Source organism: Coregonus clupeaformis, chromosome 12 (genome assembly GCF_020615455.1).
Source record: "Coregonus clupeaformis isolate EN_2021a chromosome 12, ASM2061545v1, whole genome shotgun sequence".
Lineage (NCBI taxonomy): Eukaryota > Metazoa > Chordata > Actinopteri > Salmoniformes > Salmonidae > Coregonus > Coregonus clupeaformis.
In genome coordinates this window covers 15,647,288-15,674,015 of record NC_059203.1, presented here as the reverse complement: position 1 = coordinate 15,674,015, position 26,728 = coordinate 15,647,288, and the positions used below count along the sequence as shown (strand labels likewise).

At 46.3% G+C, this 26,728-nt stretch overlaps 1 protein-coding gene across 1 annotated transcript in view; it reads right to left on the bottom strand.

Moving 5' to 3' along the window:
• The window catches only part of iars1 (isoleucyl-tRNA synthetase 1), a 120,527-nt gene that overhangs the window by 56,059 nt on the left and 37,740 nt on the right, over window positions 1-26,728 (bottom strand). The window contains exons 14-20 of the mRNA XM_041891841.2: window positions 23,855-23,981; window positions 17,524-17,597; window positions 15,718-15,912; window positions 12,516-12,602; window positions 12,015-12,098; window positions 10,307-10,451; window positions 3,512-3,632 (exon numbers count right to left, since the gene is read on the bottom strand). Of these exons, the coding sequence (XP_041747775.2) occupies window positions 3,512-3,632; window positions 10,307-10,451; window positions 12,015-12,098; window positions 12,516-12,602; window positions 15,718-15,912; window positions 17,524-17,597; window positions 23,855-23,981 (833 nt within the window). The remainder of the gene's footprint in view (window positions 1-3,511; window positions 3,633-10,306; window positions 10,452-12,014; window positions 12,099-12,515; window positions 12,603-15,717; window positions 15,913-17,523; window positions 17,598-23,854; window positions 23,982-26,728) is intronic.

Below are 26,728 nucleotides of genomic sequence, written 5' to 3'. Positions count from 1 at the left end.
CGGAAAGGTTGTCTCTATAATGACAGACCCATAACAGTACCAGAGACTTGTGTAGTGAACTGGGAGGGGGGTCATGTGGTCAGCATTGACGCATTGAAAGAATGATGTATTCAACATGCAGTGTTGTCTATTTGTGGTCCTCTGTAGCTCAGCTGGTAGAGCACGGCGCTTGTAACGCCAGGGTAGTGGGTTCGATCCCCGGGACCACCCATACGTAAAAAAGTAATAATGTATGCACGCATGACTGTAAGTCGCTTTGGATAAAAGCGTCTGCTAAATGGCATATTATTATTATTATTATTATTATTATTATTATTGTGTTTTATCCTCCTGTTATATCAAATACCTATGTTGTTGTTTTGTACCCATCACGTTGGTGTGTTTGTCTGCCCAGTAATAATTGCCCCTTGGATATAAATATTGACTGAATTGAATTTTATTTAATTGGTTTCATTAAAACTGAAGGTAACAGTAAGTATCTCATTTTAAAAAGCCTTTCGGTGGATATCTGAAGAGGGGCAGTGGTTACTCATCGTACATCTCAGCCTTGAAGAACTGGATGAGAGACTGTGTGTGTGTGTGTGTGTGTGTGTGTTTACACGTGTGTGTGTGTGTGTGTGTGTGTGTGTGTGTACACGTGTGTGTGTGTGTGTCAAATAAAATAAAATTGCATTTGTCACATGCTTCGTAAACAACAGGTGAAAACTAACAGTGAAATGCTGACTGACGGGCCCTTCCCAACAATGCAGAGAGAAAATTAGATCTTAGTCTTGTATTGACGCTTTGCCTGTTTAATGTCTCGCCAGAGGTCGTAGCGGGATTTCTTATAAGCGTACGGATTAGTGTCCCGCTCCTTGAAAGCGGCAGCTCTAGCCTTTAGCTCAGTGCGGATGTTGCCTGTAATCCATGGCTTCTGGTTGGGGTATGTACGCACGGTCACTGTGGGGATGACATCGTCGATGCACTTATTAATAATCCGGTGACTTGATGTGGTAAAACTCCTCAATGTAATCAGATGAACCCCGGAACATATTCCAGTCCGTGCTAGCTAACAGTCCTGTAGATTAGCATGGGGTAAACATGGGGGGTACAGTCCTGTAGATTAGCGCGAGTACAGTCCTGTAGATTATTGTGAGTACAGTCCTGTAGATTAGCGCGAGTACAGTCCTGTAGATTAGCGCGAGTACAGTCCTGTAGACTAGCGCGAGTACAGTCCTGTAGATTAGCGCGAGTACAGTACTGTAGATTAGCGCGAGTACAGTCCTGTAGATTAGCGTGAGTACAGTCCTGTAGATTAGCGCGAGTACAGTACTGTAGATTAGCGCGAGTACAGTCCTGTAGATTAGCGCGAGTACAATCCTGTAGATTAGTGCGAGTACAGTCCTGTAGACTAGCGCGAGTACAGTCCTGTAGATTAGCGCGAGTACAGTACTGTAGATTAGCGCGAGTACAGTCCTGTAGATTAGCGTGAGTACAGTCCTGTAGATTAGCGCGAGTACAGTCCTGTAGATTAGCGCGAGTACAGTCCTGTAGATTAGCGCGAGTACAGTCCTGTAGATTAGCGCGAGTACAGTACTGTAGATTAGCGCGAGTACAGTCCTGTAGATTGCGGAGTACAGTCCTGTAGATTAGTGCAGTACAGTCCTGTAGATTAGCGCGAGTACAGTCCTGTAGATTAGCGCGAGTACAGTCCTGTAGATTAGCGCGAGTACAGTCCTGTAGATTAGCGCGAGTACAGTCCTGTAGATTAGCGCGAGTACAGTCCTGTAGATTAGCGCGAGTACAGTCCTGTAGATTAGCGCGAGTACAGTCCTGTAGATTAGCGCGAGTACAGTCCTGTAGATTAGCGCGAGTACAGTCCTGTAGATTAGCGCGAGTACAGTCCTGTAGATTAGCGCGAGTACAGTCCTGTAGATTAGCGCGAGTACAGTCCTGTAGATTAGTGTGAGTGTGTTGTTATTGTACCCACCATCCAGCTCAGCCTTGAAGAACTGGATGTGAGACTTGGTGAATGACTGGATCCACCAGGGGTGAAACATTTTACCAAATCCACGGTTCGGTACGTATTGCGGTTTTGGGGTCACGGTTCTGTTTGACCTCGGTACAGCTGGAAAATGAAATGCCGATACTTACTGTAGTTCATTTCTGTTTTGGCAAAATATATTAAACCAACCCAGGAATAGATCATGAGCCATATAATGTAGGGCTTTACAATATTTGTTAATAATTGAGTTTTTTCCCCAAATTTCGCTTCTCCGTTTAGTTTTTCCAGGTTTCAGATTATTCCCAGTTTTTCATATTTTTTTGCTCTGAAAATCACACACGCAAAATCAAATAATTCTGCCAGGTATGCACTGACTACTTTGTAGTTAGGCAATTGACAAATAATATTTTCAAGAGTCATTTTATCCACAGTAACCTGTAAAATGGTATAGCTAATAAGCACCCAGCTATCGAAATGGATAATGTTTTTCTAAATTCTCCTAAACTGCCTCTCAGTAAATCTGTCACAGCAAGTTCTAGTCCTCTCTTCTGCTCACATCATCAGTCTAGGGACTGAAAACAGACAACAAAGGTTGTCATGAGGTAATGTTTTTAGAAAGAATTTGCATATGCACCTTAAATCTTTAATAACATAAAATATATTTTTTATATTCACCAATTTAATAGGTTTAGCGACATGAAAATGATTCCGTCATGACAGACGATAGATATTTGTCAAATGGAAGAGACCATGTAGAAATGCGCTGTGTAGAAGATTTTTTTGTATTCATTGTATTTTAAAATAAAATATTATCCTTGGACACAAAAAAAATAACACATCGCGTCAATTTCCCAGTTAACCTTAAATCAAGGTTTTTGGGAAAGCCTTTCCATCTACCAGAAGAAGGTTATCATTAGCATCATCGCTAACGGCTACACAAAGTGGTAGGCGCACACAAACCGGAGCATTCCCGCGCCAATGCCTCTTCACGGGGGGGCATTCCCGCGCCATTGCCTCTTCACGGGGGGGCATTCCCGTGCCATTGCCTCTTCGCGGGGGGCATTCCCGCGCCATTGCCTCTTCACGGAGGGCATTCCCGCGCCATTGCCTCTTCACGGGGGGCATTCCCGCGCCATTGCCTCTTCACGGGGGGCATTCCCGTGCCATTGCCTCTTCACGGGGGGCATTCCCGTGCCATTGCCTCTTCACGGGGGGCATTCCCGTGCCATTGCCTCTTCACGGGAGCACGATGATGGAGGAATCCTCCAATTAAGAGTATAATTTATATTACAACGTGTGCATTAGGCTCTAATAGCCTGAAACATTTTCTCAGCTCAGATTTCCTCAAGAGGCATGCAGCCTAGCCTAGCCTAGCCTATAGGATTGCATTTGTTTGTGTAGGTATTCATTCGGGTTCACAGTGCGGACCGAACCGATGTCCCCGTATGAATGTGTACAGTTACACCCCTAGGATCCACTGTGTGTGTGTAGTACGTGTGTGTGTGTGTGTGGCTTTGTGAAGCTCACCATCCATCTCAGCCTTGAAGAACTGGATGAGAGACTGGGTGAAGGACTGGATCCACTTGTCCATGATGTTGTCACTGCACTTGGCTGTGCCCTCGTTGTATAGGAAGGTGATGCCGTCCTCCTGAAGGGCAAAGGTCACAGGGCAAAAGGTCAGACAGAGAACCGGACACAGAGAAAGAGAGAGAAAGAGAGCGCAAGCGAAAGAGAAAGTTAGAGTTTAATGGCTGTGATAGGAGAAAACTGATGATGGATCAACATTGTAGTTACTCCACAATACAAACCTACAGTGCATTCGGAAAGTATTCAGACCCCTTGACTTTTTCCACATTTTGTTACGTTACAACCTTATTCTAAAATGGATTAAATGAAAAATAAAAAAAACTCAATCTACACACAATACTCCATAATGACAAAGCGAAAACAGGTTTTTAGAAATGTTTGCAAATGTATTAAAAATAAAAAACTGAAATACCTTATTTACCTAAGTATTCAGACCCTTTGCTATGAGACTCGAAATTGAGCTCAGGTGCATCCTGTTTCCATTGATCATCCTTGAGATGTTTCTACAACTTGATTGGAGTCCACCTGTGGTAAATTCAATTGATTGGACATGATTTGGAAAGGCACACACCTGTCTATATAAGGTCGCACAGTTGACAGTGCATGTCAGAGCAAAAACGAAGACATGAGGTCAAAGGAATTGTACGTAGAGCTCCGAGACAGGACTGTGTCGAGGCACAGATCTGGGGAAGGGTAAAAAAAACATTTCTGCAGCATTGAAGGTCCCCAAGAACACAATGGCCTCTGTCATTCTTAAATGGAAGTTTGGAACCACCAAGACTCTTCCTAGAGCAAACTGAGCAATCGGGGGAGAAGGGCCTTGGTCAGGGAGGTGACCAAGAACCCAATGGTCACTCTGACAGAGCACCAGAGTTCCTGTGGAGATGGGAGAACCTTCCAGAAGGACAACCATCTCTGCAGCACACCACATTCAGGCCTTTATGGTAGAGTGGCCAGACGGAAGCCACTCCTCAGTAAAAGGCACATGACAGCCCGCTTGGAGTTTGCCAAAAGTCACCTAAGGACTCTCAGACCATGAGAAACAAGATTCTCTGGTCTGATGAAACAAAGATTGAACCCTTTGGCCTGGCACCATCCCTATGGTGAAGCATGGTGGTGGCAGCATCATGCTGTGGGGATGTTTTTCAGCGGCAGGGACTGGGAGACTAGTCAGGATCGAGGGAAAGATGAACGGAGCAAAGTACAGAGAGATCCTTGATGAAAACCTGCTCCAGAGCGCTCAGGACCACAGACTGGGGCGAAGGTTCATCTTCAAACGACCCTAAGCACACAGCCAAGACAACGCAGGAGTGGCTACAGTACAAGTCTCTGAATGTCCTTGAGTGGCCCAGCCAGAGCCTGGAATTGAACACGATCGAACATCTCTGGAGAGACCTGAAAATAGCTGTGCAGTGACGCTTCCCATCCAACCTGACAGAGCTTGAGAGGATCTGCAGGGAAGAATGGGAGAAACTCCCCAAATACAGGTGTGCCAAGCTTGTAGCGTCATACCCAAGGAGACTTGAGGCTGTAATCACTGCCAAAAGGTGCTTCAACAAAGTACTGAGTAAATTGTCTGAATACTTATGTAAATGTGATATTTCAGTTGTTTATTTTTAATTAATTCGCCACAATTTCTAAAAACCTGTTTTTGCTTTGTCATTATGGGGTGTTGAGTAGATTGATTTAATCAATTTTACAATAAGGCTGTAACGTAACAAAATGTGGAAAAAGTCAAGAGGACTGAATACTTTCTGAATGCACTGTAAGTGACTGAGTGAAAAGAAGGAAGACTCTACAGCAAACATGCATCCTGTTTGCAATAAGGCACTAAAGTAAAACTGCAAAAAATGTGGCAAAGAAATTAACTTTATGTCCTGAATACAAAGTGTTATGTTTGCGGTAATCCACTTCATATTTTCAAGCATGGTGGTGGCTGCATGTTATGGTTATGCTTGTCATCGGCAAGGATTAGGGAGTTTCCCCAAACATGCTCAATGGGTGACATGTCTGGTGAGTATGCAGGCCATGGAAGAACTGGGACATTTTCAGCTTCCAGGAATTGTGTACAGATCCTTGCGTCATGAGGCTGTGCATTATCATGCTGAAACATGAGGTGATGGTGGCGGATGAATGGCACGACAATGGGCTTCAGGATCTAGTCACGGTATCTCTGTGCATTCAAATTGCCATTGATGAAATGCAATTGTTTTTGTTGTCCATAGCCACCATGGGACACTCTGTTCACAACGTTGACATCAGCAAACCACTCGCCCACACACGCTTGTCTGCCATCTGCCCGGTACAGTTGAAACCGTGATTCATCCGTGAAGAGCACACTTCTCCAGCGTGCCAGTGTCCATCGAAGTTGAGCATTTAACCCACTGAAGTCGGTTACGACGCAGAACTGAAGTCAGGTCAAGACCCTGGTGAGGACGACGAGCTTCCCTGAGACGGTCTCAGACGATCCCGCAGGTGAAGAAGCAGGATGTAGAGGTCCTGGGCTGGTTACACGTGGTTTGCGGTTGTGAGGCCTGTTGGACGTACTGCCAAATTCTCTAAAACGACGTCGGAGGTGACTTATGGTAGAGAAATTAACATTAGAGCTCTGGTGGCCATTCTTGCTGTCAGCATACCAATTGCACGCTCCTTCAAAACATTGTGGCATTGTGTTGTGTGACAAAACTGTACATTTTGAGATAAATAAAGGTTTTTGAGTGTATGGAACATTTCTGGGATATTTTATTTCAGCACATGAAACATGGGACCAACACTTTACATGTTGCGTTTATATTTTTGTTCGGTCTACTTGCTCTACTCAGACAATCATAAATACTTCAAGTCACATATCAAAAGAGGACTATTTCAAATACCATATTTATGATTGTCTGAAGGTCTTATAAGTCTAATCATCAACTCTCCAGTTACCCTCAGAAACCCTGGACTAATCATCAACCCTCCAGTTACCCTCAGAAACCCTGGACTAATCATCAACTCTCCAGTTACCCTCAGAAACCCTGGACTAATCATCAACCCTCCAGTTACCCTCAGAAACCCTGGACTAATCACCAACCCTCCAGTTACCCTCAGAAACCCTGGACTAATCATCAACCCTCCAGTTACCCTCAGAAACCCTGGACTAATCACCAACCCTCCAGTTACCCTCAGAAACCCTGGACTAATCATCAACCCTCCAGTTACCCTCAGAAACCCTGGACTAATCATCAACCCTCCAGTTACCCTCAGAAACCCTGGACTAATCACCAACCCTCCAGTTACCCTCAGAAACCCTGGACTAATCACCAACCCTCCAGTTACCCTCAGAAACCCTGGACTAATCATCAACCCTCCAGTTACCCTCAGAAACCCTGGACTAATCATCAACTCTCCAGTTACCCTCAGAAACCCTGGACTAATCATCAACCCTCCAGTTACCCTCAGAAACCCTGGACTAATCACCAACCCTCCAGTTACCCTCAGAAACCCTGGACTAATCATCAACCCTCCAGTTACCCTCAGAAACCCTGGACTAATCACCAACCCTCCAGTTACCCTCAGAAACCCTGGACTAATCATCAACCCTCCAGTTACCCTCAGAAACCCTGGACTAATCATCAACCCTCCAGTTACCCTCAGAAACCCTGGACTAATCATCAACCCTCCAGTTACCCTCAGAAACCCTGGACTAATCACCAACCCTCCAGTTACCCTCAGAAACCCTGGACTAATCATCAACCCTCCAGTTACCCTCAGAAACCCTGGACTAATCACCAACCCTCCAGTTACCCTCAGAAACCCTGGACTAATCATCAACCCTCCAGTTACCCTCAGAAACCCTGGACTAATCATCAACCCTCCAGTTACCCTCAGAAACCCTGGACTAATCATCATCTCTCCAGTTACCCTCAGAAACTGTCACGGATTCAGCCGAGGCTGCTCCTCCTCCTTGCTCGGGCAGGCTTCGGCGTTCGTCGTCACCGGAGTACTAGCTGCCACCGATCTATGTTTCTGTGTTCTACTTGTTTTTGTCTTCATTGTTCACACCTGGTTCCCATTATGTTCATGATTTGTTCCCTATTTAACCCTCTGGCTCCCACTGTGTTGTGTGCCTGTTTGTTCTATGTTTGGTGTCATCGAATGGTGAGCGGGATTTGTCCTCCCTGCGCGGAGGTTATGTTCATTTATTTTCACGAGTAAAGTACGTTGTCTACTAGCTCTGTGTCCTGCGCCTGACTCCGTCCTACCGCTACACACTGACGCCTGACCAATACCTAGCATATTTATGATTGTCTGAGTAGAGCAAGCCACTATCTGGGTACGTAATATGGGTTTGTCTGATGATTGTTGATGCTTTATACTGGTAAAGCTAAAAAGGAACTGCCAGTTGGTTTTTAATCTTTGTACAGAATTCCCTGCTCAGTGACGTGGATGGGGGGCATTCGTGGCAGGTGTGCCCTTTACCCATCTCTATGGTCACGTGAGGACGGAGGGCATTCGAGGCAGGTGTGCCCTTTACCCATCTCTATGGTCACGTGAGGACGGAGGGCATTCGAGGCAGGTGTGCCCTTTACCCATCTCTATGGTCACGTGAGGACGGAGGGCATTCGAGGCAGGTGTGCCCTGTATATAACTCTATGGCAAGGTATTTATACGGGCAGGTTCAAGGGCGCCCCCTTTCAATCCGGGTCCTTCACACCAGTATGCGTCCTTGAAATGTGAGTACAAGTCATTTATCTTATAAAAGAGGATAAGAAGAGGACTACCTCACCGTTGTTTGTTTTGTGTAGTTGATATTGTCCCGCTAATGGCTGTGAAATGCTAACGGCTCAGTCAAAACAGCCATTTCGAGTCTTTTGATCTGTTCACTTTGGTACTTGGTAGTATTAATAGACATGTTAATAATTGTTGCACTTGTTGTGTATTGCCTTTGTTATGCTAAGTAAGCCTGCTTTATGGCTATGCTTGCTATTGTTAGCTTTATATTGTTTGTTTGCTTGCCATGCTATGCTATGCTATGCTATGCCATGCTATGCCATGCTATGCTATGCTATGCCATGCTATGCCATGCTATGCTATGCTATGCCATGCTATGTTATGCTATGCTATGCCACATAGCCGTTGATAAATTAGCCTGCTATAGCTTCGGCTTACCACGCTGCATGCTATAGCACCCCTTTCTGGCCATTCATTAACTGCTGCTATATTTATGCACAGCTTTACCAATTTATATGCTTATCGCATTTGCATATTGTCATTGACTATTGCCATTGACTACCGATTATGTTTGTTCATTGCTTTTTATAACCCCGTTGTTATTTGCACCTTTCAGCGTTTACTTTTAGATAGGCCATTAAAAAGTCAACCAGGTCTCAATCCCAGACAAGTCTCCTGTCAGCAACGGTTAATCGTTCCCTGACATGTATCATTCTCCATTACCTGAATCTAGAAAAGTCTCTTAAAACTGAACTCCACCTGCTCTTTAACTGGAATCCCAAATTTGTAAGTCGCTCTGGATAAGAGCGTCTGCTAAATGATGTAAATGGGAATCACCGTAACTCTCACCTTAATCAGTTACAATCTTGTAACAGAAGAATATTGTGACAGGCTAGGAACCAAAAGTTTTGGTCAGTGTTTCCCTGGGCACCCTTATTAGGGGAGGACATGCAGGAAAAGTATAAAAGCACCCTTTGGTCATGTTCAGGTGAGAGCTTTGCACCTGGGAGGGCTGTTGTGTGGTTCTAGGTTGTGTGGTATTTCTGTGAGCAACCATTTTGTGACCACGCTGTCTTGAAGAAATGTTTGGGGTGTGGTCAATTGTTCTGAATGGTATGTGTCGAGTTCGACCATCAATGAGTTTATTCATGTGACACTATTCAATATGTTCATTGTGTTAAGCCACTGCAATAATGGGCTTTTGGTTTCAGTTGGTTTGTGTGGAGTGGCTTTACTGGTTTGAGGTCCAGGGACTCCAATAAGGGGACTGTCTTTAAGTCAAGTCATTCATATTTCTAAAATATCTATTGTTACAGTGGTTAAATACAGTGGTTAACTGTTCTTTATTTTTTCTACCATCAGATGTGCAGTGTATTGTTTGTCACTGTTTTTGGTCATCTGGTGAACTTGGTCAGCTGAATCTCTGTGAAAGCACTGTTGTATTTCAGAAAGCCATCTAGTGGAAGTAGCAGATCAGTCATTTTGAATGCGTGTTAATGTTTGTTATTTATCTGTGTCAAACAAGCAAACCATCAAACCAATCACCTGAGCTTTAGTAAACTGTGCTCGTTCTTTCCATTTGCCTCTACTGTGCCTGCCGACATTTAGATGTAAGTAACATAATTTAAATGTGGCCTTTCACCAACCTGTGTTCGAGTGAGGTGTTCCCCCTCATTAAACAGTAACTGGTGTAGTGTCGTATGTTCTGGTTGAGGTGTTCCCCTCATTAAACAGGGGGGAGGCTGGGGCTGTAAGGGGGAGGCTGTAGGGGGGAAGCTGGGACTGTAGGGGGGACGCTGGAAACAGCAGAGTTGGGGACATGGAGAGGGAAGCTGGGGAGGTGTGTGCAGGGCCCGGGTACATGTAATAGGGGTAGGCTTGGGTTAAACCGGGGGCGTGGTGTGGTGTGGGAGACGGGGGTAGGGGACATTGAGCAGCCTCTAGAAGTTTTGGACCAGGAAGCTGTAGGCTGAGGCTGGGCCAGAGCAGGGGAGGAGACCTAATGCTGGGTTAGAAGGTTACCTTGTGGAGTCTCTGGACGTTTTGGACCAGGAAGCGGTAGGCGTTGTACCAGGGGAGGAAGACGTCCTTCAGAACATCTCTGACTCCTTCCTCTTTGAAACGCAGGTTCTCAGCTCTCACTACCGGGGAGTTGATTAGGTAGAGCCTGGAGGGACAGGGGGGGGGCATACAAGAAAGAGTGTCATCTCAGCATCTGGTTGCCAAGAGGATTTTCCTCCCCTCTCCTCACCAGGAGACTAATCACCTTGTTCCTGGACTTTTATTCAGCAGAGATCACAGCGGTGTGTGTGTGGTATTGACTGGAGTACTCCAGAGAAGTTGCAGTAACAGAGGGTTCCAGTGAATCACTGTGATGATTGTAATAAGACATCAGCACTAGCAGAACACTGCCAGTGTTTTAACTGGAGAGGCGAGCAGAACACTGCCAGTGTTTTAACTGGAGAGGCGAGCAGAACACTGCCAGTGTTTTAACTGGAGAGGCGAGCAGAACACTGCCAGTGTTTTAACTGGAGAGGCGAGCAGAACACTGCCAGTGTTTTAACTGGAGAGGCGAGCAGAACACTGCCAGTGTTTTAACTGGAGAGGCGAGCAGAACACTGCCAGTGTTTTAACTGGAGAGGCGAGCAGAACACTGCCAGTGTTTTAACTGGAGAGGCGAGCAGAACACTGCCAGTGTTTTAACTGGAGAGGCGAGCAGAACACTGCCAGTGTTTTAACTGGAGAGGCGAGCAGAACACTGCCAGCGTTTTAACTGGAGAGGCGAGCAGAGCAGACGTCCAGATACTTGTTCACTTCTCATGAATTTACAAGGCAAGTAACATGAACTGTAACATGCTGGGGTCTGTGTTAGCTAGTCTGTCCTGATTCTCCCAGATATAAACATAATTTATACAACAGGTTGTATTGAAAGGCAGGTTTGTCCCTTCAAAGAGCTGGGAGGCTAATACTGTAGAATCAGATTTGCTGGTTGTTTCAAGAGCATATAGTGGGATTACAACCCTGCTTTATTCATTAACCATACGGTGGGATTACAGCCTGCCTTATTCATTAACCATACGGTGGGATTACAGCCTGCCTTATTCATTAACCATACGGTGGGATTACAACCCTGCCTTATTCATTAACCATACGGTGGGATTACAGCCTGATTTATTCATTAACCATACGGTGGGATTACAGCCTGCCTTATTCATTAACCATACGGTGGGATTACAGCCTGCCTTATTCATTAACCATACGGTGGGATTACAACCCTGCTTTATTCACTAACCATACGGTGGGATTACAACCCTGCTTTATTCACTAACCATACGGTGGGATTACAACCCTGCCTTATTCATTAACCATATAGTGGGATTACAACCCTGCTTTATTCACTAACCATACGGTGGGATTACAACCCTGCCTTATTCATTAACCATACGGTGGGATTACAGCCTGCCTTATTCATTAACCATACGGTGGGATTACAACCCTGCCTTATTCATTAACCATACGGTGGGATTACAACCCTGCCTTATTCATTAACCATATAGTGGGATTACAGCCTGCCTTATTCATTAACCATACGGTGGGATTACAGCCTGCCTTATTCATTAACCATACGGATGGATTACAGCCTGCCTTATTCATTAACCATACGGTGGGATTACAGCCTGCCTTATTCATTAGCCATATGGCAATGCCACTGTGTCAGTATAGAGTTTACCTCAGGGCATCGGCTCCATAGTTGTTCACTACCAGAGCAGGATCAGGGTAGTTCTTCTTCCGTTTACTCATTTTCTGTCCATCGCTGAGAGACACAGAAAATAAATAGTATAATGAGGCAAGTTCTTCCAGGTCAGTGTTTGATCGATCTCTCTCTCTCTCTCTCTCTCTCTATATATATATATATATATATGAGAGCAGAATATACTGGTTAGATATTGGCTATAATGAGTAAGTCCCAAAATGCCACCCTATCCCCTGTATGGTGCACTACTTTTGGTATAGGCCCTGGTCAAAAGTAGTGCACTATATAGGGGATAGAGTGGCATTTGGGACTCAGCCATTAACAATACTCTCATTATTATAGAAGAGAACTTTACTGTAACATATTATGTAACAGGGCTTTACGGCACCCTTCCACTGTCTCTCACAAGACAAGATTAACTGACCGGCACCAGTCCGTGTGTGTGTGTGGTGTGTTGGGGGGACAAGATTAACTGACCTGGCGAGCACCAGTCCGTTGACGATGACGTTCTTGAACGGTGGTTTACCAAACAGAGCCGTGGACAACACCAGGAGAGTGTAGAACCTAAAGCAGGGAACAGTTTACCATCAAATTAGGGAGAGACAGGGAACTGTACAGATCAACACACGGTCATAGGGCTGCCTGTAAGGCTGAGGTCTGGAGGGAAGAGACAGGGAACAGGTCAACACACGGTCATAGGGCTGCCTGTAAGGCTGAGGTCTGGAGGGAGAGACAGGGAACAGGTCAACACACGGTCATAGGGCTGCCTGTAAGGCTGAGGTCTGGAGGGAGAGACAGGGAACAGGTCAACACACGGTCATAGGCTGCCTGTAAGGCTGAGGTCTGGCTGTAGGGCTGCATGATTTGGACAAAATATCTAATTGCGTTTTATTTGGCCAGATATTGCAATGGCGATAACGAATCGCGATTTTCAAACACCTGGGTGAAAACTTGGTAATTCCATCAGACATGGTTAAAACAACTGTCAGGGTACAGAACATCACTTCTAAAATGAGATCATATGAATGAATACATACTGTGCTAACTGAATACAAAATCTAACGAAACAAATATGTTCCAACATTGTTATAGGCTACTTATGATAATAGATAGGATTATTACACCTACATATTAACAAACATACATTTGTTTTTAACACGAGCATCAAAATAGTGTTATAAGCGCAGTAGTTCCTAATTAATTAATTAATTATTAATTAATTAATAACATGAGTTCCTATTTCCTATTTTACCATTATGAGTTCTTAAATAACCTAAAGTTAATTATGTACTCAGGCAGCCAGATGGAATCGAAGCTGACGGTGGTGTAATTATGTAACAGTAGGCTCAATCATTATAATAATTTTAGTTATAAGTCAAAGTGCCTTCCAAACATGTAACATGTAGCCTAGCAACTGCAAGGTGGAGCCTGTGTCCAAAACATTGGAGTCTGGTCCAGTCATTCAACGCGACATTCAACGTCTCAACTTCTCCCTTAATTTTGTTATAAAGTGTTGGGAGAAATATGTGCGAGATGGAATCTCCTGTTCTGCTTAATTATAATGTTTTTACATTTTTACATTTTTTGTCATTTAGCAGACGCTCTTATCCAGAGCGACTTACAGTTTAGTGAGTGCATACATTTTTATACTGGCCCCCCGTGGGAAACGAACCCACAACCCTGGCGTTGCAAGCGCCATGCTCTACCAACTGAGCTACAGGGGACATCACAAATCAATCATCACAAAACCAACTGATATTGCCAACTACTTTAATGATTTTCTCATTAGCAAGACTAGCAAACTTAGGCATGACATGCCAGAAACAATTGCTGACACTACACATCCAAGTATATCTGACCAAATTCTGAAAGACAAGCATTGTAATTCCGTAAAGTGAGTGTGGAAGAGGTGAAAAAATTATTGTTGTCTATCAACAATGACAAGTCACCGGGATCTGACAACTTGGATGGAAAATTAATGAGGATAATAGCGGACGATATTGCCACTCCTATTTGCCACATCTTCAATCTAAGCCTACTAGAATGTGTGTGCCCCAAGGCTTGGAGGGAAGCAAAAGTCATTCCGTTACCCAAGAATAGTAAAGCCCCCTTTACTGGCTCAAATAGCGGACCAATCAGCCTGTTACCAACCCTTAGTAAAGTTTTGGGAAAAATTGTGTTTGACCAGATACAATGCTATTTTACAGGAAACAAATTGACAAACTTTCAGCATGCTTATAGAGAAGGACATTCAACAAGCACAGCACTTACACAAATGACTGATGATTGCCTGAGAAAAATTGATCAATAAAAGATTGTGGGGGCTGTTTTGTTAGACTTCAGTGCGGCTTTTGACATTATCGATTATAGTCTGCTGCTGGAAAAACGTATGTGTTATGGCTTTACACCCCCTGCTATATTGTGGATAAAGAGTTACTTGTCTAACAGAACACAGAGGGTGTTCTTTAATGGAAGCCTCTCAAACTTAATCCAGGTAGAATCAGGCATTCCCCAGGGCAGCTGTCTAGGCCCCTTACTTTTTTCCATCTTTACTAACAACATGCCACTGGCTTTGAGTAAAGCCAGTATGTCTATGTATGCGGATGACTCAACACTATACACGTCAGCTTCTACAGCAACTGAAATAACTGCAACACTTAATAAAGAGTTGCAGTTAGTTTCGGAATGGGTGGCAAGGAATAAGTTAGTCCTAAATATTTCCAAAACTAAAAGCATTGTATTTGGGTCAAATCATACCCTAAACCTCAACTACATCTCGTAATTAATAATGTGGAAATTGAGCAAGTTGAGGTGACTAAACTGCTTGGAGTAACCCTGGATTGTAAACTGTCATGGTCAAAGCATATTGATACAACAGTAGCTAAGATGGGGAGAAGTCTGTCCACAATAAAGCCGGAAAAAGTCTGATTTTATGCGTTTTCATTTCAGGCTGTAAGGCAACAAAAGGGGGTGGTGACTTTCTATACCCACAGCTGATTGAAATGATCAAAGCTTGATGATTGGTTGATCATTTGAATCAGCTGTGTAGTGCTAGGGCAAAAAAACGAAACGTTCACCCCTTGGGGTCCCGAGGTACGAGTTTGGGAAACCCTGGTCTAGCGCATCTCATTAGAGGCGGTACCGTAGTCTAGCGCATCTCATTAGAGGCGGTACCGTAGTCTAGCGCATCTCATTAGAGGCGGTACCGTAGTCTAGCGCATCTCATTAGAGGCGGTACCGTAGTCTAGCGCATCTCATTAGAGGCGGTACCGTAGTCTAGCGCATCTCATTAGAGGCGGTACCGTAGTCTAGCGCATCTCATTAGAGGCGGTACCGTAGTCTAGCGCATCTCATTAGAGGCGGTACCGTAGTCTAGCGCATCTCATTAGAGGCGGTACCGTAGTCTAGTTTTTGTTGCATTAACTGCGTCAAAGGAGAAAATCGCAGCCTCTTGCGATATGGATATTGCACATGTCAATAACGCAATTTCGATCTGAATTCGATTGATCGTGCAGCCCTACATCAGATGATTGATTAGAGTGTAGAACCTAAAGAAGGGAACAGTTTACCATCAGATGATTGATTGTTTAACTCAGTATCCTAACACTATCTAGATACTTTAGCTCAGCAGGCTAACAGTGTCTAGATACTTCAGCTCAGCAGGCTAACAAGGTCTTACCATCCTCTGGTCTGGTCGATGCCCTCAGCGATGAAGTCAGCGGGGAAGGTGTCTTCAAACTCCTTCCTGTTCTCAAAGGGGTAGTGGGCTTGGGCATAGGGCATGCTGCCGGACTCGAACCAGCAGTCAAACACCTCAGAGACCCTGCGCAACACGCCTTTACCACAGCGGGACGGGATAGTCAACTGGTCAATGCTGTGGAGAGAGGGAGAGAGAGGAGAGGGAGGGAGAGGGAGGGAGAGAGAGGAGAGGGAGGGAGAGAGAGGGAGAGGGAGGGAGGAGAGAGAGGAGAGGGAGGAGAGGGAGGGAGAGAGAGGAGAGGGAGGGAGAGGGAGGGAGAGAGAGGAGAGGAGGGGAGAGGGAGAGGGAGAGAGAGGAGAGGGAGGGAGAGAGAGAGGAGAGGGAGGGAGAGAGAGGGAGAGGGAGGGAGAGGGAGGAGAGGGAGGGAGAGAGAGGAGAGGGAGGGAGAGGGAGGGAGAGAGAGGAGAGGGAGGGAGAGGGAGGGAGAGAGAGATAGAGACAGAGAGAGAGCATTAAAGAGGATGGTTTAATGATGGTCTTAAGGAGGATGGTTTAATGATGGCATTAAGGAGGATGGTTCAATGACAGCATTAAAGAGGATGGTTCAATGACAGCATTAAAGAGGATGGTTCATTAAAGAGCATTAAAGAGGATGGTTCAATGATAGCATTAAATAGGATGGTTCAATGATAGCATTAAAGATTATTGTTCAATGAGAGCATTAAAGAGGATGGTTCAATGACAGCATTAAAGAGGATGGTTCATTAAAGAGGATGGTTCATTAAAGAGCATTAAAGAGGCTGGTTCAATGAGAGCATTAAAGAGGATGGTTCAATGACAGCATTAAAGAGGCTGGTTCATTAAAGAGCATTAAAGAGGATGGTTCAATGAGTGCATTAAAGAGGATGGTTCAATGACAGCATTAAAGAGGATGGTTCATTAAAGAGCATTAAAGAGGATAGTTCAATGAGTGCATTAAAGAAGATGGTTCAATGAGAGCATTAAAGAGGATGGTTCAATGAGAGCATTAAAGAGGACGGTTCAATGATATCATTAAAGAGGATGGTTCAATGAGAGCATTAAAGAGGACGGTTCAATGATAGCATTAAAGAGGATGGTTCAATGAGAGCATTAAAGAGGATGGTTCAATGACAGCATTAAAGAGGATGGTTAATTAAAGAGGATGGTTAATTAAAGAGCAATAAAGAGGATGGTTCAATGACAGCATTAAAGAGGATGGTTCAATGAGAGCATTAAAGAGGACGGTTCAATGAGAGCATTAAAGAGGATGGTTCAATGAGAGCATTAAAGAGGATGGTTCAATGAGAGCATTAAAGAGGATGGTTCAATGATAGCATTAAATAGGATGGTTCAATGATAGCATTAAAGAGGATGGTTCAATGAGAGCATTAAAGAGGATGGTTCAATGATAGCATTAAAGAGGATGGTTCAATGAGAGCATTAGAGGATGGTTCAATGAGAGCATTAAAGAGGATGGTTCAATGAGAGCATTAGAGAGGATGGTTCAATGATGCAATTAAAGAGGATGGTTCAATGAGAGCCCTTGAGACAGTAAACATGACAGTGTGTCAGTCATCAGGATAACCTCCCATCTCCTGTTAGTGAACTGGTTGTGTTCCTGACCCTGGGTGTTGGGTCCAACCATCACTGTGTGTGTATGCATCTCGATGTGTGTGTGTGTGTGTCTCGGTGTGTGTGTGTGCGTCTCGGTGTGAGTGTGTATGTGTGTGTGTGTGTAATCGCTGCAGACGATCAGTGACTCACCTCTCCCGATGCAGATCAGTTACTTTCACTCCCGTCAACTCCTCCAGCTCAGCCATGGACCCCACACACACCACCTGGACACACACACACACACACACACACACACACACACACAGAGTATCGGCAACAGAGCAGTAACCTCCATTCTGTCTTACAGCTGATCGGTCGGTGTGTGTGTGTTTCAGGGATGTAGCTATTCACTGATACGCATCGGTCCCCGATTCAAATGTTTAAGTGCATCGGTCTGCGGGACCCCAAACCGACCCAAATGTTGCATGTATCGGTCAGAAAAATCAATCCAAACGTTACAAAATCCACAGTTGTACTATTTATTCAGTGGCTATGTCATAGCTTATTTTTAAAGATACACTACCGTTCAAAAGTTTGGGGTCTCATAGAAATGTACTTGTTTTCGAAAGACAAGCCATTTTTGGTCCATTAAAAGAACATCAAATTGATCAGAAATACAGTGTAGACATTGTTCATGTTGTAAATGGCTATTGTAGCTGGAAACGGCTGATTTCTAATGGAATATCTACATCGGTGTACAGAGACCCATTATCAGCAACCATCAGTCCTGTGTTCCAATGGCACGTTGTGTTTGCTAATCCAAGTTTATCATTTTAAAAAGGCTAATAGCTGAAAACTGTTGTGCTGACTAAAGAAGCAATAAAACTGGCCTTCTTGAGACTAGTTGAGTATCTGGAGCATCAGCAATTGTGGGTTCGATTACAGGCTCAAAATGGCCAGAAACAAATAACTTTCTTCTGAAACTCGTCAGTCTATTCTTGTTCTGAAAAATGAAGGCTATTCCATGCCAAGAAACTGAAGATCTCGTACAACGCTGTGTACTACTCCCTTTACAGAACAGCACAAACTGTCTCTAACCAGAATAGAAAGAGGAATGGGAGGCCCTGGTGCACAACTGAGCAAGAGGACAAATACATTAAGATGTCTAGTTTGAGAAACAGACGCCTCACAGGTCCTCAACTGGCAGCTTCATTAAATAGTACCCGTTGATTCTACGAGCCTCTGGTTCTCATGTCGTTGATTCTACGAGCCTCTGGTTCTCATGTCGTTGGTTCTACGAGCCTCTGGTTCTCATGTCGTTGGTTCTACGAGCCTCTGGTTCTCATGTCGTTGGTTCTACGAGCCTCTGGTTCTCATGTCGTTGATTCTACGAGCCTCTGGTTCTCATGTCATTGGTTCTACGAGCCTCTGCTTCTCATGTCGTTGATTCTACGAGCCTCTGGTTCTCATGTCGTTGGTTCTACGAGCCTCTGGTTCTCATGTCGTTGGTTCTACGAGCCTCTGGTTCTCATGTCGTTGGTTCTACGAGCCTCTGGTTCTCATGTCGTTGATTCTACGAGCCTCTGGTTCTCATGTCGTTGGTTCTACGAGCCTCTGGTTCTCATGTCATTGGTTCTACGAGCCTCTGGTTCTCATTTCGTTGATTCTACGAGCCTCTGGTTCTCATGTCGTTGGTTCTACGAGCCTCTGGTTCTCATGTCGTTGGTTCTACGAGCCTCTGGTTCTCATGTCGTTGGTTCTACGAGCCTCTGGTTCTCATGTCATTGGTTCTACGAGCCTCTGGTTCTCATTTCGTTGATTCTACGAGCCTCTGGTTCTCATGTCGTTGATTCTACGAGCCTCTGGTTCTCATGTCGTTGATTCTACGAGCTTCTGGTTCTCATGTCGTTGGTTCTACAAGTCTCTGGTTCTCATGTCATTGGTTCTACAAGTCTCTTGTTCGCATGTCGTTCACCATAGGTTTTTTTTTGGAGCTGTAATTTGTGACAGACTGGTAAACGTGTGCTTTAAACAATGTACATTTGTTGATTGCTATGCATACAAATACGATTATTTCTTGAGCCGGAGGAGCGTGTATCAATCCTGCTGTAGGACTCAATGCTGCCAGCACTAGAAGGTCAAATGGATGACTAAAATGAACGAGTCACTCAGAAAAACTAATCATGACTCTCGAGTCAATAAAAAGTTGTTCAAAAATAACGAATCGTTCACGAACTGCACATCACTAACATACACTCACCGGACAGTTTATTAGGTACACCCATCTAGTACCGGGTCAGACCCCCCTTTGCCTCCAGATCAGCCTGAATTATTCAGGTTTCTACAAGGTGTCGGAAACGTTCCACAGGGATGTTGGTCCATGCTGATAAGCGCCTAAATTGGAACACAGTGGCTGGACAGTAACACGCTATACATGACGTCAGAGCTCAGTGGCTGTACAGTAACACGCTATACATGACGTCAGAGGTCAGTGGCTGTACAGTAACACGCTATACATGACGTCAGAGGTCAGTGGCTGTACAGTAACACGCTATACATGACGTCAGAGCTCAGTGGCTGTACAGTAACACGCTATACATGACGTCAGAGCTCAGTGGCTGGACAGTAACACGCTATACATGACGTCAGAGGTCAGTGGCTGTACAGTAACATGCTATACATGACGTCAGAGCTCAGTGGCTGGACAGTAACACGCTATACATGACGTCAGAGCTCAGTGGCTGTACAGTAACATGCTATACATGACGTCAGAGCTCAGTGGCTGGACAGTAACATGCTATACATGACGTCAGAGCTCAGTGGCTGTACAGTAACACGCTATACATGACGTCAGAGGTCAGTGGCTGGACAGTAACACGCTATACATGACGTCAGACCTCAGGCTCTGTGCTTCACAGCTCTGTCTGAGTGAGGGACATGCTGTACATTAAGAGGACTCAATGTATTTTGAAAGATGAGATGTTTGCGGATTATAACAAATACCGCTTTGTCGTCATGCAAGCAAGCCAAAGACCCGTGTCAGGTGAACTGTTGTGTCCTCACCTTTTGGTCTAATCATTTCCATCATAATCTCCAAACTTTTCCCTTTTAATTGCTACCATGATTATGCATTTAATATTTCTTCTATGAGAAACATTTCAATCTATCCATATCGGCCAATTCCCACGAGTGTAAAGGGTTAATGAGTGTCACACACCTTGCAGTAGGTTGGTGAGTACATCACCAAAGTATGTCAGACATTTCAAACATTCCCAGCTAATGAGAAAACAGTCATGGTATTTAATTTAAGAGCATGAACAAGTTTTATCAGGGCTTGGGGCTAATTTAACTGGCCACCAACAGCACCACCGTGGGCCACTTTGAAACGTCATTCTGTGAAGACTATAATTCCGTGAGGAATATTCTGCAGCAGACAGGTGGTTAATAATGCTCTAGGCTAGCTGGCGGACAGGTGGTTAATAATGCTCTGGGCTAGCTGGCAGACAGGTGGTTAATAATGCTCTAGGCTAGCTGGCAGACAGGTGGTTAATAATGCTATGGGCTAGCTGGCAGACAGGTGGTTAATAATGCTCTGGGCTAGCTGGCAGACAGGTGGTTAATAATGCTCTGGGCTAGCTGGCAGACAGGTGGTTAATAATGCTCTGGGCTAGCTGGCAGACAGGTGGTTAATAATGCTCTGGGCTAGCTGGCAGACAGGTGGTTAATAATGCTCTGGGCTAGCTGGCAGACAGGTGGTTAATAATGCTCTGGGCTAGCTGGCAGACAGGTGGTTAATAATGCTCTGGGCTAGCTGGCAGACAGGTGGTTAATAATGCTCTAGGCTAGCTGACAGACAGGTGGTTAATAATGCTCTGGGCTAGCTGGCAGACAGGTGGTTAATAATGCTCTGGGCTAGCTGGCAGACAGGTGGTTAATAATGCTCTAGGCTAGCTGGCAGACAGGTGGTTAATAATGCTCTAGGCTAGCTGGCAGACAGGTGGTTAATAATGCTCTAGGCTAGCTGGCAGACAGGTGGTTAATAATGCTCTAGGCTAGCTGGCAGACAGGTGGTTAATAATGCTCTAGGCTAGCTGGCAGACAGGTGGTTAATAATGCTCTAGGCTAGCTGGCAGACAGGTGGTTAATAATGCTCTAGGCTAGCTGGCAGACAGGTGGTTAATAATGCTCTAGGCTAGCTGGCAGACAGGTGGTTAATAATGCTCTAGGCTAGCTGGCAGACAGGTGGTTAATAATGCTCTAGGCTAGCTGGCAGACAGGTGGTTAATAATGCTCTAGGCTAGCTGGCAGACAGGTGGTTAATAATGCTCTAGGCTAGCTGGCAGACAGGTGGTTAATAATGCTCTGGGCTAGCTGGCAGACAGGTGGTTAATAATACTCTAGGCTAGCTGGCAGACAGGTGGTTAATAATGCTCTGGGCTAGCTGGCAGACAGGTGGTTAATAATGCTCTAGGCTAGCTGGCAGACAGGTGGTTAATAATGCTCTGGGCTAGCTGGCAGACAGGTGGTTAATAATGCTCTAGGCTAGCTGGCAGACAGGGGGTTAATAATGCTCTAGGCTAGCTGGCAGACAGGTGGTTAATAATGCTCTAGGCTAGCTGGCAGACAGGTGGTTAATAATGCTCTGTCTGGGCTAGCTGGCAGACAGGTGGTTAATAATGCTCTGGGCTAGCTGGCAGACAGGTAGCTGGCCCAGATACGACTGGTGTGTCGCACGACAGAGAGATGGAGGGGGAGATGGATGGAGGGAGGGAGAGATGGAGGGGGAGAGAAAGTGGGGATGGGGAGATGGATGGAGGGAGGGAGAGATGGAGGGGGAGAGAAAGTGGGGGATGGGGAGATGGAGGGAGGGAGGGAGAGATGAGGGAGAGAAAGTGGGGATGGGGAGATGGATGGAGGGAGGGAGAGATGGAGGGGGAGAGAAAGTGGGGATGGGGAGATGGATGAGAGAGAGATTGCAGAGAGAGAGCGAGAGAGAGACAGAGACAGAGACAGAGAGAGAGAGAGAGAGAGAGAGAGAGAGAGAGAGAGAGAGAGAGAGAGAGAGAGAGAGAGAGAGAGAGAGAGAGAGAGAGAGAGAGAGAGAGAGAGAGAGAGAGAGAGAGAGAGAGAGAGAGAGAGCAGCTCCGTCTCCCTCCATCTCTCTTCTACTCTACCCCATCTCTCTACCTCCCTCCATCTCTCTCATCTCCTCTCCCTCCATCTCCCCCCCCTCCATCTCTCTCCTCTCCTCTCCCTCCATCTCCCCCCCCTCCATCTCTCTCTCCTCTCCTCCATCTCTCTCCTCTCCCTCCATCTCTCCCTCCCTCCATCTCTCTCCTCTCCTCTCCCTCCATCTCTCTCCTCTCCCTCCATCTCTCCCTCCCTCCATCTCTCTCCTTTCCCTCCCTCCCTCCATCCATCGCTCTCCATCTGTCTCCTCGCTCTCCATCTGTCTCCTCGCTCTCCATCTGTCTCCTCTCCCTCCCTCCATCTCTCTACTCTCCAGCTCAGGGAGCCACCAGCCCCTCTGGAGACCACTGCCGCCTGGTAACAGACCCAGCCAGACTGCTATTTCCAGGAAGCAGGTCGCTCCTCCGCTTGCTCTCTCACTGTCCTTTTAATCAGAGAGTTGCTCATTTCATTTTTCAAAGACTCAAACAACCCAATTCTGACATCTAAATGAAGACGGGTCTTTTCAGGACCAGCACTAGAGACGGCTGAGAACACATTGCGTGTGTTAGTCTATCTAACCAACCATCCATTCCCCTCAGCTTGTGAGGAGAGGGGGAGTAACGAGGTTCCAGTGTGTGAAGGCCTTTGAAAATGCTAGAAAACATTTACGGGCAGTAGAGATTCAGGGAAGAGTAGTCGATAGTGATTTGTTCATTTTTAACGAATTATTTTTGATGCATAATAAAGCAAAATGTTTTGCGTAAAGAAAATACAAAAAAATACTTTTTCTTATTGAACAATAATTAACGGTTTGACTCCCTGTTCTACTGCTGTGAAGGTAGAGCTGGTCTTCACTAACTTTATGTGAGTCAGAAAGATGGTTACTGACCTCCTCAAAGTTACTGTGTGTGTGTGTGTGTGTGTGTGTGTGTGTGTGTGTGTGTGTATGTCTGTGTGTGTGTGTGTGTGTATATATGTGTGTGTCTGACCTCCTCAAAGTTACTGTGTGTGTGTGTGTGTGTGTGTGTGTGTGTGTGTGTGTGTGTGTGTGTGTGTGTCTGACCTCCTCAAAGTTACGTGTGTGTGTGTGTGTGTGTGTGTGTCTGACCTCCTCAAAGTTACTGTGTGTGTGTGTGTGTGTGTGTGTGTGTGTTCGTGTGTGTGTGTTCGTGTGTGTGTGTGTGTGTGTGTGTGTGTCGTGTGTGTGTGTGTGTGTGTGTGTGTGTCGTGTGTGTGTGTGTCGTGTGTGTGTGTGTGTGTGTCTGTGTGTGTGTGTGTGTGTGTGTGTGTGTGTCTGTGTGTGTGTGTGTGTGTGTGTGTGTGTGTGTGTGTGTGTGTGTGTGTGTGTGTGTGTGCGTGTGCGTCTGACCTCCTCAAAGTCTTCGCTGCACCAGAGGGGGATGGGCGTGCCCCAATAGCGGTTCCTGGAAACGGCCCAATCACGCGCATCCCGAAGCCAGTTACCAAAACGACGCTCCCGCACGAACTCAGGAACCCTGGGAGGAGAGGAGTGAGTCAGAGAGAGAGAGGGGGATAGAGAGAGGGGGAGAGAGAAAAAGAGAGCGCGGTGGGGGGGAGATAGTGGGGGAAGAAGAAAGAAAGAGAGGGAGAGGGGGAAAGAGAGAGAGTGGAGTGGAAGGAGAGAGCGTGAGAGAGGAGGGGTGGAGGGAGAGAGAGAGAGGAGGATGGAGGGAGAGAGCGTGAGAGAGGAGGGGTGGAGGGAGAGAGAGAGAGAGAGAGAGGAGGGTGGAGGGAGAGAGAGAGAGAGGAGGGTGGAGAGGAGAGAGAGAGGGGGGGTGGAGGGAGAGAGAGAGAGGAGGAGAGAGAGAGAGGAGGGGGTGGAGAGAGAGAGAGAGAGAGGGTGGAGGGAGAGAGAGGAGGGGTGGAGGGAGAGAGAGAGGAGGGGGGGGGAGAGAGAGAGAGAGGAGGGGTGGAGGAGAGAGAGAGAGAGAGGAGGGGGGAGGGAGAGAGAGAGAGGAGGGGGTGGAGGGAGAGAGAGAGAGAGGAGGGGTGGAGGGAGAGAGAGAGAGAGGAGGGAGGGGGAGAGAGAGAGAGAGGAGGGGTGGGGAGAGAGAGAGAGAGGAGGGGTGGAGGGAGAGAGAGAGAGGAGGGGTGGAGAGAGAGAGAGAGAGGGGTGGAGAGAGAGAGAGAGAGGAGGGTGGAGAGAGAGGAGGGGTGGGAGAGAGAGAGAGGAGGGGGTGGAGGGAGAGAGAGGAGGGGGGTGGAGGGAGAGAGAGGAGGGGTGGAGGGAGAGAGAGAGAGGAGGGGTGGAGGGAGAGAGAGAGAGGGGTGGAGGGAGAGAGAGAGGAGGGGTGGAGGGAGAGAGAGAGAGAGGGGGTGGAGAGAGAGAGAGAGGGTGGAGGGAGAGAGAGAGAGGAGGGGTGGAGGGAGAGAGAGAGAGAGGAGGGTGGAGGGAGAGAGAGAGAGGAGGGGTGAGAGAGAGAGGAGGGGGTGGGTGGAGGGAGAGAGAGAGAGGAGGGGTGGAGGGAGAGAGAGAGAGAGAGAGAGAGAGGAGGGGGGTGGAGAGAGAGGAGGGGGTGGGTGGAGAGAGAGAGAGGAGGGGTGGAGAGAGAGGAGGGGTGGAGGGAGAGAGGAGGGGTGGGTGGAGAGAGAGAGGAGGGGTGGGTGGAGAGAGAGAGAGGAGGGGTGGAGGGAGAGAGAGAGAGGAGAGAGGAGGGGAGAGAGAGAGGAGGGTGGAGGGAGAGAGAGAGGAGGGGGTGGAGGGAGAGAGAGAGGAGGGGTGGAGGGAGAGAGAGAGGAGGGGTGGAGGGAGAGAGAGGAGGGTGGAGGGAGAGAGAGAGAGAGAGGGGGTGGAGAGAGAGAGAGAGAGGAGGGGGGGAGGGAGAGAGAGAGGAGGGGTGGAGGGAGAGAGAGAGGAGGGGGTGGAGGGAGAGAGAGAGAGAGAGGAGGGGTGGAGGGAGAGAGAGAGAGAGAGGAGGGGTGGAGAGAGAGAGAGGAGGGGTGGAGGGAGAGAGAGAGAGAAAACAAACACCACAGTTAGCTTGATGGAGAATCAGATCAATGATAAACAAATACTTGTCCCAAAGGTCACCCTATTCCCTATATATTATAGTGCACTACTTTTTACATGGGCCATGGTAGACCCCTTTAAAGGGTATAGGGTGCCATTCAGGACCTAGACAAACTGAGGAGATGAGAAGAAGAGGAGAGGTTATCCTGTATCTAGGAGAGGAAGAGGAGACGTTATCCTGTATCTAGGCAGAAACAGACATCAGGTTATACAAGACTGCCTTATGTAATATAATTTAACACACTACAACACATCTGTCATCCAGGGATGGGCTGACCCAACATCATTTCAGTGATTTAACTAAAGAGTGAGAACTAGAAAGACTACCACTGAAACTAGCAGGCAGCAGCAGCAGCATGTCTTTATCCAGCTGGGGAGCAGACTGGCCTGAACTCAACCAAAAGGCCAACAGAACGGCTGGAAATCCCATGAAGATGTTATTACCGTCTCATGTCTTCTCTGTCTGTACCTTTGGGCTCATTGCCATTCTGTACCACGAATGAACGCTGCAGTTCATTTCAGTTCACGGTAGAAAACGACAAAAAAAAAACTACAATTACCATGACACACATGGCCGACATTCTGACAACTAACACATCTAGCAATCCCTGTGTCCCAATCACGTGCTTTTAAATATGTGTGGGGTAGAGCACACGTCAGGGAAGAAAGACTGGTACCAAGGACTCATTAACACTATGACCTGACGTAATCTCAGTGATTAAAATATAAAGCCAGTTCCTTTACATATTAGAAAGACTACGACAGAAACTAGCACGCAGTAGCATTGCCTATATCCAGCTGGCCACTATATCATTGTCTATATCCAGCTGGCCTCTATATCATTGCCTATATCCAGCTGGTCTCTATATCATTGTCTATATCCAGCTGGCCTCTATATCATTGTCTATATCCAGCTGGCCTCTATATCATTGTCTATATCCAGCTGGCCTCTATATCATTGCCTATATCCAGCTGGCCTCTATATCATTGCCTATATCCAGCTGGCCTCTATATCATTGCCTATATCCAGCTGGCCTCTATATCATTGTCTATATCCAGCTGGCCTCTATATCATTGTCTATATCCAGCTGGCCTCTATATCATTGTCTATATCCAGCTGGCCTCTATATCATTGTCTATATCCAGCTGGCCTCTATATCATTGTCTATATCCAGCTGGCCTCTATATCATTGCCTATATCCAGCTGGCCTC